We start from the raw sequence: 17,879 nt of genomic DNA, 5'->3' as shown, positions 1-17,879 counted from the left end.
TGGGTCGGCTGTTCAACGACGGTTATGAAAGAAAAAATATTATGAAATAAAATATTTGTGGTTGGAGCCTTGAAGACTCAGGGGATAGACCGTTCGTCTTCCGATGAGATGAACCGGGTTCGAATCCCAGCGATGACTGGTCGATACGAATTCCGCACCTGGCTCACACCGATCACAGTGCTGACATAAAATACCCTCAGTGGTGGACAGATCATGGGCTAAAGTCCCCTTGCCTTCAGGCTAACTGTGGGAGGTTTTCTTCTCCATGTAACTCAAATATGGGTTAGTTCCATCAAAAAATCCTACCCGAAGGCCAATTCCTCTCAATACTTGATCCAGGAGTTTCCTTGTCTTCTGGATTGGGTTTAAAATTACAAGGTTACGGAGTTGAACATTAGTAGTCGTAAACCCGACATTGGGTCGGCTGTTTAACTACGGAAAGTTATTTGTGGTTGTAATTAAAAGATTGTTTCAAGAATAAATGGAAATTTAAATGTAACCTATAGCCTCATTTAAAATTTATCAATGATCATGGAAATCATTGCATAAATTTGGAACAAAAATTAGAATTATCCTTTTCTAATATTCATTCGATAATTTATTTTATTAAACGTGTCAAAATATAATTTTAAATTGAGAAATAATGAGAAAATTTTTGACATGATATGCAACTATACTATACGCAGTTTATATACTTATCCCATGAATTTCGAAAAGAAATGCTGTGTTTTTGTATTCGCGAGAAGAACGAAAATTAGCGCAATAGAATATTGCACGAATTAATTGAGGTTGATTTATTCCTTACAGACATAAAACCTTTCCTGAAATATTGATTTGTTGGTTTGAGAGCTTTATAGATATTTTTTCCGTATCATGAATTTGATATACTTTTTATACATTTATTAATTATGTTGTTGCAGATGGGTTGGTTTAATCCACGGTGTAAAACTATTTAAAAGAAAAAGAAAAAAGAATTTCTTTTTTTTTTTTAAAGAAAAAATTTATATAGGTAAATAGTATTTGAATTTCATTTATTTATATAAATACCTTTAGTTTAAACATAACTAACTAAAAAAAATTTAATTTTCTCATAAAAATATCTTTCCATCTTGAGTTAAATAACTAATCTGAGTATGTTTTGCTTTAAATAAAGATATGTTATTTTTAAATGTTTAGGTATTATTGCTTCTCTGAACAAGTTTATAAAATAATTTAATTTGAGCAAATTTAAAGTTAAGTCATAATTCTCTAAAAATTCTTAAAATAACTATCAGCAAATCAATGTTCTGATAGTTCTTAAAATTATTAGTTTTAAATCATTATTAAATTATTAGTGCTAATACTACCTATTACTTCACAACTTTATATATATGTATGCAGCATATTTGACATTTTTATTTCTTCTCGTCATTCCATTATTTTCAAAAAAGTTTTAATTTAGCAAAAAAAATATACTACCTTACATTTTTTATAAAAAAAAAAGGCATGATCATTTTATCAAGTAAATTCATACTGTTGTAAATTGAATACTGCTAATTAATGATATTAAATAATGTTAAAGTATGGCATTTTTATGTATGCTGACAAACTAAGTAGAACTAATTGTTTTTCATACAATACTAATATAACATTTTGATGTTAAATTTTTATTTTTATATTTAGTTGAAATGTAACGTAACGTATAAACATATTCAAAATCTTCAATTATTTCTTTTTATCATGTTAGAATGCTTATGGAAATTTCATGTGATATTATGTAACTAGACGAGAAATGTAAAAGAGAGAAAATTTTTATCCGAGGAAACTTATCAGTATTATCAGCTGTCCCTACATAACGTGTGGTTATAAATCGTAACTCGGAGAAAGATTTGAAGTAATAAATAGCACCTTTTAGCTCTAATTTTACTTTTACTGTATATATATTTACTTCACCTGAACTCCTGCCTATAGACAGACTTCTAGTTTTTCTAAATCAGCAACTTTGGACCTTGGGACTAATAAATTCCACATTCAAACAACTTTCTAAATTAGTTCTTCTCAAATGCATGTGTCTATGACCCTCTTATTTTTATACTGTTTTACCTGTACACTATTTACAAGGAAAATATTTGTTTGTAAGGTTTAAAAATTTATCCATTTAAAGGACTTATTATTTGAAACAATGATAAATTCCTCTTTTCTATATTTTTATAATCAATCGAAAAATTAGGGAGTGGGATTTCCTATTTTTAATCAGTTTATTGGACATAGTGCATTTATGAGCATCGTAACTGACATTTTCACTTTATGATTAATGTTTTTTTTTATTGGTAATGAAATAAAAAAATTGCTTTGGTGACCGTAGCAAAGATTTTTTAAATTTCGCCTGCACCTAAAACAGCAATAAATGATTTTAAGACTTCTAATATGTTTTCACTAATTAAATATAGTAATTAACGTATAATTTTTAAAAATTTATTAAATAATTAATAAAACGTAAAAGCATAATTTTCGCTATATAAAAACAAAATCTTCCAGAAGCAGGTAACTCTATAAATGTGCACTTTATCAACAAACAAATACTCTTTTTTTAAAAAAATTAAAATAGAACGGAATGGAAAATACAGGTGTATTCTGTGACTGAGTTTTAATTGTTGCAAATTGTATTTGTGTTTTTCGATACCAATCTTATAATTTAAAAGGAATATTATATCTTCTTATATTTTGAATATCTTATAATTTAAAAGGGGAAAAGAACATTTTATTTTTATTCTCATACAGTTTATTTTCATAATTACGATTTAAAAAAATATACCATGGTTGCTGTTTTTATTGATGATCAAGGTTTTCGAACAATCGTTGGGCTAGATGCGACGACTGAAATTGTTGAGAAATATTTTAGGTGTACGTACGAGAAGGGGGGAAAAAATAATGCATGTTGTAAAACATATTTATTCTAATTATAGATAGATGTGTTTTTCTTTTCTTTCAGATTACAACCTATTTCATTAGCTGCCAAAGTAAAAGACTTTGACGTGAAAAATGAGCCTATTTTGCAATATCTCAAGGACAGTGACGAAAGAAAAGCTCTCTATAAGGCTATTGACAAGTACAAGAATACCTGTACTGAAATACCTATTATAATCGGAGGCAAAGAATTACAATCCAATGAGATCAAATACCAAGTCATGGTAAATATTATTTCATTTTTAAGCTATCAATTAGAATAATAATAATAATCACATCGCTAAAATTACTTAAGAAAAGTTTTAAAAAAAATAAATATTTTCTTTTTTCGAAATTTAAGTAGTGCTTGAAAGTGGACAAATAATAGTTATACTAAACTCACTTAGTACTCTAATTTCACATGTAATTTTATATTAATTTTACATAAGCGGTGTTTTGTTTGCAACAAAACACCGCTTATTTATTGAAATTGAATAAAAATTTAAATTCCCTCCCCGGAGTGGGTTAATGAGAGACACAACATTAAAGTGTGAAAAACATAATTCCTTTAGTATGCAGTCAAAATTATGAAAATAAATATAATAAAATCAAATTTTATAAAAAAAAATCTCTTTAAAGAGACAGATTGAAATTGTAGATGATGGTATTTTCTTAGTGAAAAACATCACTTAATAAAGTAAGTCGTTAAATATATCGTTAAAAAAATTAATTTTATGAGAAACAATTTATAAATTTTAATCTCAACCTGAAATAAAGTTATACACAAGACTTGAGAGTAGGTAAATTGTAATAAGAACAGATAATAATATGTAAAGGTAAGAAAAAAAAGTTAATTTTTCTGAATTTTTAAAATAAATTTTTATTTTCTTCAATTTTAAATTAAATTCTCTTTTCTAATTTTTTGTATTAATGTTTTTTAAAATTTTGCCTCGTTTGCTTATCGAATTAGTCTTAATACTGCCTTTATTTAAAAAATAAAAATAAATACAAACTTTATGATCAAACAAATTATATTTTAGTTGGTTATTACTTAACTAACTTTTAAAATATTGTAGTATCTCATTATTGATGCAAGTGAAGCAGTGTTTGTTTGTTTGTTATTATTATTTATTATTTTTTTAATGCATTAGAATCGTGTTTATTCTTACTCTTCTATGAGTTAAGTGTTACATATTTGGTCTAACCTGGTTACTACTAATATGTATTTATTGAGTTAAGATAAACCGTCTACGACTAATTCTATTTTCTCTTTCTAATATTACTATAATTTAAAATGTAAAACTGGGTGTCCGATAAATGGCCGATAATTTAAAAACTTAATTAAGGAAAAACGGAATGAGTACTTAGGAATGAAACTGCTTAGGAAACCAGTTATTTATTCTCACCGAATTTTAAAGTTAGTTTCAAAGTTCGTCAATAGAAGGCATTTTCTGATTGGAAAAACTCCAAAAAAATTTCTTTGTTGCATGGCAAACCATTAAAAATTATTCTTCTTCTATTGGGATGACAGCCCTTTGTGGGCTACAGCCTTTCCTACAATCTTTCTCCATTCTGCTCTTTTCTTTGCGGCTTTTCTCCAGTTAGTAATTCTTAGAATTTTAAAATCCTCTTCTACACACTCAAGCCATCTACACAGTTAGGCCTACCTCTAACCATTACAATTTACAATGGAAAAATTTTCACGGGCATGACGTCTGATAATTTAGTCTTCAGTCTGCATTACTTTTTTGTTGCAAATGCTGGATGTTTTAAAAATATCACATCATATGTTATTTATCAGCGCTATTTGTTTCAGTGTACTTTGTAGCTAATTTTGAAACGTAGTGAGAGTAAATTTCTTGTTTCCTAAACAGAAAGCAGCTAACTGTAAAATTTCCTCTCGTTTCATTTAATTATTTTTTTAAAATTTTTGGTCACTTTTGGTACACCTGGTATATGTTATGAAAAATCTAAAGAAAAATAAAAGTGAAAAGAATAGTTTACTCTCTTATTACATCTTATATTTTTGGATATTTTCTTATGTTTAACATCTTATATCTAAATGATTACATCTTATATTTAAATGAAGCAATTAGTTTTAAGTGCTAGTTAGTTTTAATTGCTTTTAGTTTTATTTCAAATGATCTAAATTAACACTTTATTCTTTAACACAATTTACTTTTTTATCTTAGCCTTCTGACCATGGAAAGAAGATAGCTAAATATCACTGGGCTAACGCTGTAAGTAAAATATTAAATAATTTTATTTGCAAAGTTTTTTCATTCATTGTAAATTTGTTTTTAAAAGATTTGTTATTCTAATTTACTAAGTATTCAAAAACATAATTTTTTTGTCTATGCTCATTTGTGACATTTCTACTAACAGTTAAATCAATAGCATTTTAAAAATGGGCTTTTTGTAAATTTAAATTGGGTTTTCTTTTTGCACATGATAAGATTGCAACTCATTTAGTGTAAATTATTACTAAATCAAAAGTTAATAAGCCTAATTTTATTTTTGCTGGCTGTGTCACTCAAATCTTTAATACTTTTCTCTACTGTATTAGTAAAATTGAATTAATATAAATATTATAATTTATCTTCACATAATTTAGTGATAGTCTTCGCCCATTTTGTGTTAGTATAATGATTAATATAGTGAAAAATAATGCATGTTTTTACCTGAGAAAAAGTTTTTAATGGTTAAAAAGTTTTTGATAACTTACATTGACTAAAAGAAATCAACCAATCTAATCATAAATCAGCATTTTTAAATTTCATTTCTTAAAACACTCATTTTTCTCAGTTAAAAACTTTTAAGAACAATAGTATGACATTAAAAAAATTGCCTGAAATATCATTTATTTGCTTTTCAAAAATTAGTTTAGTAAGGCTTTGAAACTGAAAAAGGCTGGTTTTGATGTTTGATATGCAAAAAGAAACCATGAAGGGGATTTCAAAATTTTTTTTATTATTTTATTCTTTAAATAGTATTATTACGATTTTAATCACTTAATAAGAGCTATCAAAAATAAATGAAAACCTGTTTTTTTTTTCCCTTTTTAAAATTTTTCAATAAAAGATTATTTTTGATGGGTGGTTTTCTCCTTTTAAATTCAAGCTAGTAATGCGATGTAGTTAAAAGAGTTGTAAGCAATTTCTTACAGTAAGACATAATGAATTACAGTGAAACCTCGATTTTACGTCCCCCGAATTTACGTTTTTCCCGCATTTTACGTTTTTTTCATCAGGACCCAGTTTTTCCGTATACCTCCAATGTTAATTTTACCCGGATTGTAAGTTTTTAATTTACGGAATTTCCCGCATTTTACGTTTTTTGTGGAAAGGAAAAAAATAAAAAAACGCTTTAATAAGCAATATTTAAGGTTTTTTACAGAAAGCAACTTGTCCGGAAAGCTGTAGCTGAACTAGAGAACGGAAACCTAAATGACGCCTGCAAACAAAAGTTAAGTGTTCTGGAGGCTATGCATTTTATCTCTGCTGCTTGGAGAAGCGTTACACAAAAGTGCATTTCCCACTGTTTTGAAGAAAGCGGAATCGTAGCTTCTAATGAACCGTTAGCAGATGCAGGATTAGCTAGATTAGACCCGGAGAATGACAATGAAACAGTTAGCTATGACTTCGACGAGTACATCCGAGAAAACTTAGCAACATGCGAAGCTGAGAGAACCACTGCTCCATCCGTGGACGATGTTATGGACTTTTCATCCGCCGATGAAGATGAACAAGAAGGAACAGAAGCACAGCCCGTTCCTTCTTTCAACACAGCATTGAGAAGTTTGCTAATAGTGAAAGACTATTTTCTATCATACAAAGACCAGGAAATAAATTTGCAAAAGATTTCAGTCCTGGAAGATGAGGCATTTACTTTGAACTCAATGTCTAAAAAACAATCTACTATTACGCACTATTTTGCACCTAAATTACATGATTCTTAACAAAAATTGTAAAAATGATCTTGAACTGGTATGTTTTTTTCTTTAAATACTAATATTCTTTTCGTAAAATATAAATTTTAATAGTACCTTTTGAAAGAGTCATCTTTACTACCTTTCGTTTGTTTTATTTTCCCATTATTATTATATGATTTTTTGCTATCTAAGTATTTCCCGTATTTTACGTTTTCCCGGATTTTACGTTTTTTTTTACCCAGTCCCCTGAGAAACGTAAAATCGGGGTTTCACTGTATTGTAATTTTAATGTGCAGTTGTTTAAATATTCTGTTTGTTTAAAGAGTATTATAGTTGTTTAAGAAAATATTGGTTATAGTCTATATCATAATGATATTACGACTCACAACTTTTTGCAGTCTTCTTGTTCAGGGAGGGGCGCTCATGGGAAGAAGTAACCACTCTGTGTGCATAGCTGTCTGATTTTTTTGAACTACTTTTACTTATCACTTATACGACTATACCTAAGTTTTTATTGACTTCTCTACCTGTAACCTACAGGTCTCTTTTGACCATCAATAAAATGTCCGCCAAGTCTTTCCTGTGTGGTGTCCTAGTCTCTCTACTTTAGCAGTTACGTGTGCGCACTCCAGGTTATCAGTAACCCCTGGATGCCCCTAGATAAATATATATTATATATATATATATTTATATAGACTATATGCTCGGCTTATAGTCTATAAAACTCACAAGACCATATTTATTAAATGTTTCGATTTCATGTATGCAAATTATCTCATTCACTGATATTCCGGTTTCTTAAGCTGAAAATATATGGAAAAAACTAGTTTCATTTAAGTGTCTAGTTATTTGAATGTGCTAATTTGGCATTTAAAGCCACTAGTCTCAATTTCGTGATTTTTTTTTTTTTAAATATTAAATCTGTGTTTAAGATGATTCAATAGTTAGTTTCGTTTAAAACCTGCAATTATTGCTTTAAAAAAAAAAAAAAAAAAACATTTTTAACACCTGATCAACTTAAAACCAAGTTTACTTAATTCTGATTGGTAGTTTCACTCCTTTTTCAGCCCATTTTTATATTTAAGGTCAATTTTTTTGCCAAAAAAATCTTTCATGATGCAAGGCAGCTTAGAAACTTCATATACACTTGCATTCATTTTTTGAAGATTAAGTTGAATTTCAAAACAAAATAGAAAAAAAAAGGATGAAGAAAAAAATTTTGAAGAGCGCACAAATTACACTAAAGAACATTTTAAAAAACAATTTAGTAGTTATTTTGAAAGGAACAGCAGATTCTTCTCAAAATGGAGCCCAAACTTGCTTGAAATAACAAAGTTGCTTTTTGGTGGCATAATTTTCAGATATGTAATTCCTTCTGTATCCTAAAACTTTTTTTAAGAGAAAAATGTTCGACAAAAGAAGGCTGTTTTTGTAATTTTTATTGTTTTTTCTGTTCATTTATACATTTGCCTGAGTCAACCCAAATAGTAAGGTTTATATACCATGAAGTCTAGAAGATTACTCTATATTTATGGTGTCGGTAGGTGATCAGATTGGTAGGAAGTTTGTACTCAATTCATTAAAATTCTATGTAAAATGAATAATTTAAACTTTGTTGTTGATATTTAAAATAGAGCTTATCACCATTTTAAAAAAGCAGTTTATCAGAATAATTATCCAGGCTTTGTGATGAGTGTTTAAATCTTTAAACAAAACAAAAATAGTTTTTGAAAACATACATTATTTATTTCAATAATTACAAATTACAATAATGAATGGCATGGGCACTAACAAATTTTATATTTACACGATAATATGAACTCATAAATTAAGAATTAAGTGCAAGGTATACAACGCACTCATGATGTCTTTTGTTCAGTTTTTGAAGAAGGGCTGGAACAAGTAGAGTCTGATAAACTTTTTTGCAATTCCAGTTCATCTAGTTTACGATGTCTTTGGATATCAAACATTACTTTATCTAGTCTTGCAACTCTTTTTTGTGCACTGGTAGCTGAAACAATAATTAGACAATTTCAAATATTTTTGAAAAGAATTGAAAGAATTTTTTGATAAAATTATCTTAGAAGGTGGACATCATACATTTAAGTACACGTAAACAAACTTGTGTGCAAAGACATTAAAAGTTGATTAGCAATGAGCACACAGACATAATATATACTAGTTAGGTTAATTTGTAAGAAAAAATGAAAAATTAACAACTAATTATGATTTAGTTTTTAAGTGCCCAATTTTAATGAAGGTAACCATTTTTATTTGGGTTCTAATTGAAATTAACAACTAAACTTATCAAGAGCTATGATTCAACAAAATATAAGCAATACTTTCTCTTTAATAAAATGTTTATGTATTCACTGTAGAAGTATAGAAAATTAGAAAATAAAATGCCCATTTTGAAGCACCCAGATGACACAAAAATTCAAATGTTTAGTAAAAATTAAGCATGACTGTAAAAGTAATATCATGTGTTGCATTCAGAAATTACTCATATTTAAAAAATAAATTGATTGAGTGATTACAAAAAGGGTAAATTTTTTAAACATAGAATTGGCAAGTTTTTTTTAATAATAAATAAATAAAATAAAAATTACCAGAAAAAATATTACAAATTAGGATGACTTTGAAACACTTTTTGAAGGTTTTTTTTCTTCTTCTTGTTTTGATAACTCATTTAACTTGCAGCAAAGAGCTCTGAATATTTTACAAACTACATCTGCCCAAACCTTTTTTAATGGGTTAAGTAAAACTTAATCCAAAATTATAACAAAAACTTAAAAAATAATGTTTTTTGCGTTATAAAACAGGGATCTAATTTATTGAATAAAACATTATTCTAGCACAATGTAAACTTTTTTAATAACCGAATATGAGGATAAAAATTTTAAAATAATGTTAACAAACTTTCAATACTGTTTTTTTTTTGGAGTAGCAAGTAATTATATTTTTAATTCTATTGTTATTATTTACTCACATTACTATGAATTCTATTTTTGGTTAAATTGCTTTCATTAATTATAAAATTTTAAAATCAACATCAAACAAATTATTTAAAAAATATGTTTTAAATTGGAATTTCTTTTTTTTATTTCCCTTATACTAGACAATAGTAGGTGTTAATACAATGTCCAATATATAGTGATTTTACCTTAAAGAACTTGATGTCTCAATATGCTCATTTTCATCTGCAAGCAACTTCCTTAGATAGAGTTTTCAAAAATACTGGTCAACAACATAGTATAACATTTAATAGTTTCTAGCGTTTCATCATTGGCTCAATTAGTCAAGCTAAATTATTAGTTTTACTAAACTTTTATCTAATTTTTTTCTTTTAATTGTATTTTTATCTCTCAAAAATTGAGTTCTTATTTGAAATTACAAGTAACATAAATAAGTCTAAGTATAATTCAAGATTATAAAATAATTCTGTACATTCATGATAAAATTCTGAATTAAATAATTATATTTTATCAACTGTTGCTGAGTATCCTGTCTTTCTGGCTAACTACTTTAAAAGAAAACTGAAAAATATTAATTCTTACAAAAATTAAACAATTAAAAAAGTGAGGAAATTGAAATTTTTTGTAAAAAAAAACATTATAAATCAAAACCAAATTTTATGAAACATCTTCAATTTATTCTTATTATTTTTTTTAACTTTCTCATTTTCTTAAAAGTCATACCTTTATTTCCAACTTACTACATTAATATTTTGTTGCAAAAAATTATGAAACTGAGATTTTTTTAAATATTAGCAGATGTATATGTTTTTTACTAAGAGGCAGTTTAATTTTTTAGCACTTAACTGCTCTTAAAATATTACATATAAATGTGTCTTAAAATATTTTTACATGCTAATATGGTATTTTCCCTCTTGTATAAATTAAACAATTTTAAATCTATATATTCAGGGCCAGTTTTATATGTTATCAGGTTCTGTGCAAATCTGCATCATTGTACTTATTTATCTAGCTCTTAGCGAGCTTTGCCTGTACTTTTTTACTACAAATTTTAAGCAAATGTTCAAAGATAATGCAATAAGTTACTTACATATTTTTACATTTTATTGTGAAATTAAGTTTGTATGAGAATCGCTATACATATAAAATACGTTTTCACCAACAAAAGAAACAAATATAATTAATTAACTTAATTTAGTACATTGTGATTACCATTATCAGACTAAAAACCAAATTACTAGCTTTTATACATATAAACATTTTTACTCATAAAAACAATACATTTTGCAGTAACACAACAAACTATTACTTTGCAAAAACACTGGGTTTAAAGTTTTGCAAGTTGGAACAAAATTGAATTACGAAGAATAGCCCACCCCTTTAGTCTTTCTGAAGGAAAGGATTGTCCAGTCGAGGGGGGGGGTGAGTTTGGCTTTACCACAGCTTGGGCAGGGGTTCGTGTTTTTGTATAAAGACAGGATGTCTGATAGAATTGTAATAACTAGGATCAGGCCTTTTTGGTTTTAAATTCACTCTAATATAATTACACAAGCAGTTTCAGAGAAAACACTCCCAACACAATTGAGTGATTAGGAGCATGTTGGGAAGAAAGTGCTATGATCTGCCCTTAGATATGAATCATTTTTAAGTAGTGACGGCAATGCACAGTATTTTCTTTTGACCATTATGGTGAATCCTATGCTGCCATTAATAGCCTAATAAAATAGCTCTAGTGCAGTGTTACCACATAAAACCATACAGAAAGAAGTGGTTGACAACAAAGAAAGAAATTGTATTAAAAATAACATAAATATGAAAAAAAGTTAAAATTTTAATAATAATTAATTTAATTAAAATACATGTTGACAACACCAAAAAATTATAATGTTTGCAATTCGAAAAATTCCAAAAAATTTATAATGTTTGCAATGCGACTTTGCAATGATAATATAATAAGTGAATAATTATATTAAAAAAATAATGCATTTATATTTTTGACATGTAGTGGCAGATAATTACCAACTCATCATATAATTCTAAAATAAAATGTTGTAATTCGTACCATTATTTCGTTTGCGGGCAGATAACTTCAGGGAGGGTCGTTCTGAACCAAATTCATCATCAAAATCAAATTCATTTGGCTCCACTCTGAAAAGTTAAAACATTAGTTAAGTAAAAATGGTGTTCATAAGCAGCCAATTTTAGTAAAAATATAAATAATGTGAGAGATAAGTTTTAATCTACACACAAGTTTAAGAAAATGCATAATTTTGAACTACAATTTTATTTTATTTATTTATTATTTTTACAAAAGCAACTATGAGACTAATATCAGGAATTTCATTAGATTTAAGGCAAAAATAAGAGAGCATGTTTAATGGTGCAAAACAAAATAAATAAATAATTTCACTACTTTACTAAAATAGCAATTGAAATTTTAAAAAATTAAGATAAAAACTGATTTTAATTAGAAAATCTTGGGGTGAATGGTTCCTTTTTTCAGAATTTCAATTTTAGCAATGTATTGCTTTTTATTTATTTATTTTTGGCTTTTCTGATTTACATAGACATCTGATTCACAACATTTAATTTTATAGTAAAATAATTTTCAAAATAATTTTTTTTTTTTTTAAATTTAAAATATTATTTGAGATTTAAAGAATTAAGAAAAAAACTGTTAAAAATCGCTGGGTCATTACTTTATTTTCTCAAAATTCCAGTTTTGTCTTACAAATTTATAAAATGAATGTCTCTTATGATTTTCTGACTTATATAAGCATATGACTCACAATTTTGAATGTTATATTTTTAAACTAAACAAAAATAAAAAAAAGAGTTTTTTTTTAAAAAAATACATGACTTCTGTAAGGTACTGCAAAACAGTGTATAAATATAGTCATTTTGCTGATGCATTAATCAACTGTCTTTTCAAAATATTTAGCCATTATAGAACGAGTACAGATAGATACAAAATTATTAAAAGCCAATTTTAATAAAATTGGGATACTTTAATAAAATAATAGTAAATCTGTGTTGCAATCATGACAACACAGTTGATTAATAAGTCTTTGTTGTAATCATGACAACACAGAGAACTGACCAAAACCAGGCAATTTAAATATTTTAATGAAAGTATTTCATGAAATATGTGAGAGAAATATCTATACATTTCAGGCAAAGTCTTTTGACACCATGGGTAGAATTTTAACTCGTCACCCTGAAGTCCATGAAAATATAAAAGGACATTTATTGAGAATACTGGTTTATAATAAAGTGGAAATGCTATTTAATTTTCAAAACAATTTTATGTAAATAAAAAAAAATGAGATTCTTTTTTATTAATAATTTAGTTTAATGTACAATACAAATTACACAATATAAATAAACAATATTCTTTCTGCTTAATAATTAACTAGTGCATATTTTTATCAAAAATAACACAATTTAATGAAAACAAACTTATAACTAAATAAAAATATTGATTAAGTCAAAATGATAAAATAGGAATAAAACTACAAAAATTTAAAAGTCAGAAATTTATTACATAAAATGTATATATGTTTGAATACTGCGCGGAATATCTTCATAAGTACAATAAAAATTTAAAAATAATTTTACTCCACTAGTGCAGGTCTTTCCTGCAGCCTAAATATGTTTATAATTTTTTATGTGAAATATTTTATTTTTAAAGTTATAAACATTTAAAACTAAGCTATTTAGCATTTTTTATTTCTAGATTCAAAATTTAAATAATACTTTGCATTGTAAGGCCATGTAAAAAGGAATTTAGAATATTTTTTCTTTTAATTTTTTGACTTGCATGTGAAATGAAATTCCATAAAATCAAAATCAATGCCATCAGCTACTGTGACTCATGAACTTTAGTTTTGAAGGTGGGGGAAAAAAAACACATAAGGAAAGCAAAACATAAATCAACCTTTAAAAAACAAACAAAAAAATCTAGATAGAAGATCAGTAAATGAAACATAACAAAAATAACTGCATAAAATACAAAAAAATAGATAAATAAAATTTTTAATATTATATATTGAAAGAATATTGGAGCAAAGAAAAAAATTGATTCATAACAGAATTATGCCAAATAATGGAGAACATAACTTCTCATAGGGTGACCCGGGGTAATTCACGATCACTCTGTTTCTGGGGTAAATAATGATCACCTAAGTTTTATTTAAAAAAATTATTTTTTTCTAAATTTGAGACATGGACAAGTATGCTTGTACACTTTACTAAAGTATAACTACATTTACTTAATAATAGTTTTTTGTTTAATCTAACAAAATAAGTATCTTTTAAACTGCTTTCTGTATTTTCCATTTCAAAGATCGGTTTCAAAATGTGCACATTTCTGCAAAGATCCCCTTCCTTCTCTTAATAATAATTATTTTGAGTTATTTTCTTTTTCTTTGATATAAAAGTAGAATTAGCTTTTGTTTAATTGTTTCATATCTACTGTAAACATTATAATTGTTTATAGGAAACTATATCAAATGTTGCCCCCTACAGATGGGGTAATTATTGATCACTGGGGTAATTCCTGATCATTGTCATTTCTTCTTATAAATAGTATATAAAATAGCTAATAAGTAGCTAATTACATTTTCTTAAATAACAGTTCATATTTATTAAGTGGAACAACTATAAAATATATTTTAACTGTCATCACAAAATTTGTTTTTAACTGTATACAAGACTGTATTCTGATTTGCACCATCTCTGGTTTGTTTTACCTTGCTTCGATCTTAATTTTATGTTCGTACATTGTTAGAATAATTCTTAAGTTTATTAATTAGCCTAGTATAAATATGGTGAGAAATTATTGGCCTAAAAATGATACTAAGCTTCTAGAAAGCAAAATTAGTGAATTTCTTTTAATGATTAAAAATGAAAATTTCAATGTGAAAGCTGCTGCCGGAGCTGTTGAGTTGACCTTACTTAACTTTACACTTTCACTTAATGAAGTTAAAAAATCCAGCAAAAGTAACCCATGTGGGAACTCTCTTATATTTCAGCAGAACATGAGAATGAGTTGGCTGATTGCCTACAATGTATGGCACGATGCAAAGATTTTTGGAAAATTTAAAGTGCTTATCTTTCTTGCTTTTAAATATATTGTTTTATTAGCTGCTTAAACATGTCTTTTTTGTTTATTTGTTTGATCTTGATGTCTTATATGTTAATTACCATTATATAATTATTTTTAAACAGCCCCTTTACAATAAAAACTGGTTATCAGTAATTACCCCAGAAATGATCATGACCAGGGGTAATTCTTGATCACTAAAAATTTAAAATCTTTCAAATTCTAATTAGATCTTCAAACAAAAGAAGGTGGCATAGGACTCATCTCATATAGCCTCAAACTTCCAATAAATATTAAAATTTTATCTTGAATAGTTTTTTCACAAAATAGATGTTTACATTTTTTGATCAGGAATTACCCCAGGTCACCCTAATTCAAAATTTAAAAAAAAATATTTAGAAAACAATGATGGAATTAATATAAATTATAATGATTCCGAAAAATTACGTAATTGCTTGATAACAGTATTATAGTTGCATCCAAGCAATATAAAACAACTTTAAATTTTTTGAATAATTGGATATTTTATATATTTGATTTAAACTTGAAATGATAAAATAAAAACAATAAAATTATTAAAATAAATACAAATTTTTTAAAGCATTCCTAAAATAAATACCTTCTACTTGTACAGCATAAGGTAAATTTAATATAATAAATTTAATATAAAAGAACTTTTTTCTGCACCCTATTCTGCCAACCCTGTTGAATTTTAATATTATTATTTCCTACTTTAGCTTAAATTATAAATAAAAATTATGCATAACAAAACACATAAGTAATTGTCATTCCCTCAGAATTAGTACTAGAAGATAATTTAAATTCAGCATAAATCAAAATTTGGTTAAACTTAAGTCAGCAAAACACAATTTTTTCTCAAACCTTCGAAGCTGGTTCCCAGGTCGACCCGCCCTGCCATTTATATTATTACAATACGAATAATGTTTCTAACAGCAGAATTGTTAACTCAAGGCATATATTTATAAATTAATATTCTTTTCTTTTGTGTAACCATATTTGGCTTGATTAATTGGTCATCCTATATTGTATTCTTTACTAAATGACATACAAGCATATATATATCATGTTCTGATCTATGCAATATTCATGAAATATGCTATTCTGTCCTTGTTTTGATCTATGCAATTTTGATGTAGAATATGCTACAATATATTTGGAAAAGTAAGCAAATCTAGCATAATCTAAATCTGGCAACAGTGTTGTTTTTTTAAAAAATATATATATATATATATTTTAATATGATACTCACAATTTATCAGAATCAAATAATGTATATTAAATATGTAATGAATAATTACATATTTGAGTTTGTACTTTTGTTTAATCATTTACTTAAAAAACAAAATTTGTTTTTTCTAAAACATCACAGTAAAATATACTTAATAAACTGACAGTGGCTATTTAACAAAAAATAAATAGGTTATAGATCAGGCATTGTAGTATGCATGTACCAGAATTGCATTTTAAACAGTTTATAAAACGATATGGCGTTTGAACATTTTATTGTATGTTTATATTATTAAAAGGAGATCATGGAGGCTAGCTGAGTGAGAATTTAATGTACTTTTGATACTTTAATTGAAAATATTATTAAATAAAAATATTTTAAAAGTTTTAAGGAATGAGCTTTTTACTAACTGTTTATTGCTATCTTCATCCGATATTGAACCTTTCTCTAACAAATCTGATTTATTCGAATTAACACTTGGAGATCTTCGGCCAGGACATCGCCATTCTAACTCCAAAACACTGTTGGATTCAAGAATTTCATACATATTCAATATTTCTTGTGGACTTGGCTCCCAAGATTCCTGTGTTTCTGAAGTTGATACTAATTCCTCATCACTACAATTAATAACCCAATCTTCCGAATCGGATTCAGCTCCTTCCATAAAAAAAATTTTAATTAACGATAAGAAGAGAATAATACACAATTCAATTTTTATTTAACTTCGTTTATGAATGCAGCAGAACTTTTCGCAATAAACAAACAGCAGTAAAGCTTTGGAGAATGTCTTAAGATATTTATTTAAATTTTGAAACAAGCTTGTAGCTTGCATCGGTGTTTCTGCGCATCGGAATAGTCGAAATGAACTGTAGGTGGCGTAGAGCAGAACTCTCTACCTATGGCAACACTTCAGATGCTTTCCCCTCTAATGTGCGGAGAGTCATAGAGGACGGAAGTACGTTAGTTTCTCTCTCGATTTTCATATAGATTTTTAAGTTAGAAAACTATATGGAACTGAAAACTATATTAAACATAGTTCTGAAAAAAGGAATCGCGGAAATTTTAAAAAATATTTTTATTAAATAAAAAGGAAAAATATTAAGACAGAAACTCCCACTTCGATTTGAACACGCCTACTTCAAGGGATGGACCACATTTAACAGTTGACTTGTAACTGCGACATTATCCAACTCCTTGCGCTGTTGCTACTATATAATCACGACTGCTAATGGCAACCTAGGAGCGACCACGACCGTAGCACTCACGTTCAGCACTCAAAAGTGCGGTGATCTTAATGCAGCTCTCCCGTCTTCTCGAAAAACAGCAATGAATCAACTAGTGGAATCTGTTCATCGAATTCTATCAGATATAATTCTCTACTGTACTGTAGTGTGTCTACCACTACAAAAATACAATTCCAATAACTTAGTATGTAAGACATGTTAACTCGATTCTATGTTGGGGTACCTTTTCATAGATGACGGTTGACATAGTCGATATCTACTCTCCCCACAACGATAATAAAATAAAATTTTGTTTTGTTATGAAATATAATATTTTAATACTTTTTTGTTTGTTGCTCTCCTTTTTTTTGTTTTCAATTGATAGGTTTTAGTGTTGGTTCAATGAGTAAATACAAATTGTTATTTTTTTGCTGTAGGCTTTTGTATAATTTAACTACACATTCATTCAATC

At 27.1% G+C, this 17,879-nt stretch overlaps 2 protein-coding genes across 4 annotated transcripts in view; one reads left to right on the top strand and one right to left on the bottom strand.

Annotated features, from left to right (window-relative positions):
• The window catches only part of P5CDh1 (delta-1-Pyrroline-5-carboxylate dehydrogenase 1), a 51,361-nt gene that overhangs the window by 11,507 nt on the left and 21,975 nt on the right, over positions 1-17,879 (top strand). Inside the window, exons 2-3 of one of the 3 annotated variants that reach the window (XM_043042293.3) lie at positions 2,972-3,170; positions 5,118-5,165. In XM_043042293.3, coding sequence (XP_042898227.2) covers positions 2,972-3,170; positions 5,118-5,165 — 247 coding nt within the window. Of the gene's footprint in view, positions 1-2,971; positions 3,171-5,117; positions 5,166-17,317; positions 17,613-17,879 lie in introns of those variants that run through there. The other 2 variants (XM_071184020.2, XM_087154121.1) reach the window with 2 other exon arrangements.
• Positions 8,581-16,987, bottom strand: LOC107449854 (PAXIP1-associated glutamate-rich protein 1). The gene is made up of 3 exons (XM_087154122.1): positions 16,595-16,987; positions 11,894-11,979; positions 8,581-8,867 (listed from the first exon to the last, which is right to left on the bottom strand). The coding sequence occupies exons 1-3, from the start codon at positions 16,846-16,848 to the stop codon at positions 8,716-8,718; spliced, it is 492 nt and encodes a 163-aa protein (XP_087010248.1). The 5' UTR covers positions 16,849-16,987; the 3' UTR covers positions 8,581-8,715.

The sequence above is a fragment of the Parasteatoda tepidariorum genome, chromosome 10 (genome assembly GCF_982258835.1).
Source record: "Parasteatoda tepidariorum strain Cologne lab strain chromosome 10, Ptep-v5.0, whole genome shotgun sequence".
NCBI lineage: Eukaryota > Metazoa > Arthropoda > Arachnida > Araneae > Theridiidae > Parasteatoda > Parasteatoda tepidariorum.
Note: the sequence above shows the minus strand (reverse complement) of the source record. Positions and strands in the feature narration are given on the sequence as shown.

Coding starts and splice junctions, on each gene's coding strand:
- LOC107449854 (XM_087154122.1), bottom strand. CDS start 16,848: ATGGAAGGAGCTGAATCCGATTCGGAAGATTGGGTTATTAATTGTAGT. Junction 11,980..16,594: donor GATGAAGATAGCAATAAACA/GTTAGTAAAAAG, acceptor TTAACTTTTCAG/AGTGGAGCCAAATGAATTTG. Junction 8,868..11,893: donor TGCCCGCAAACGAAATAATG/GTACGAATTACA, acceptor TTATTGTTTCAG/CTACCAGTGCACAAAAAAGA.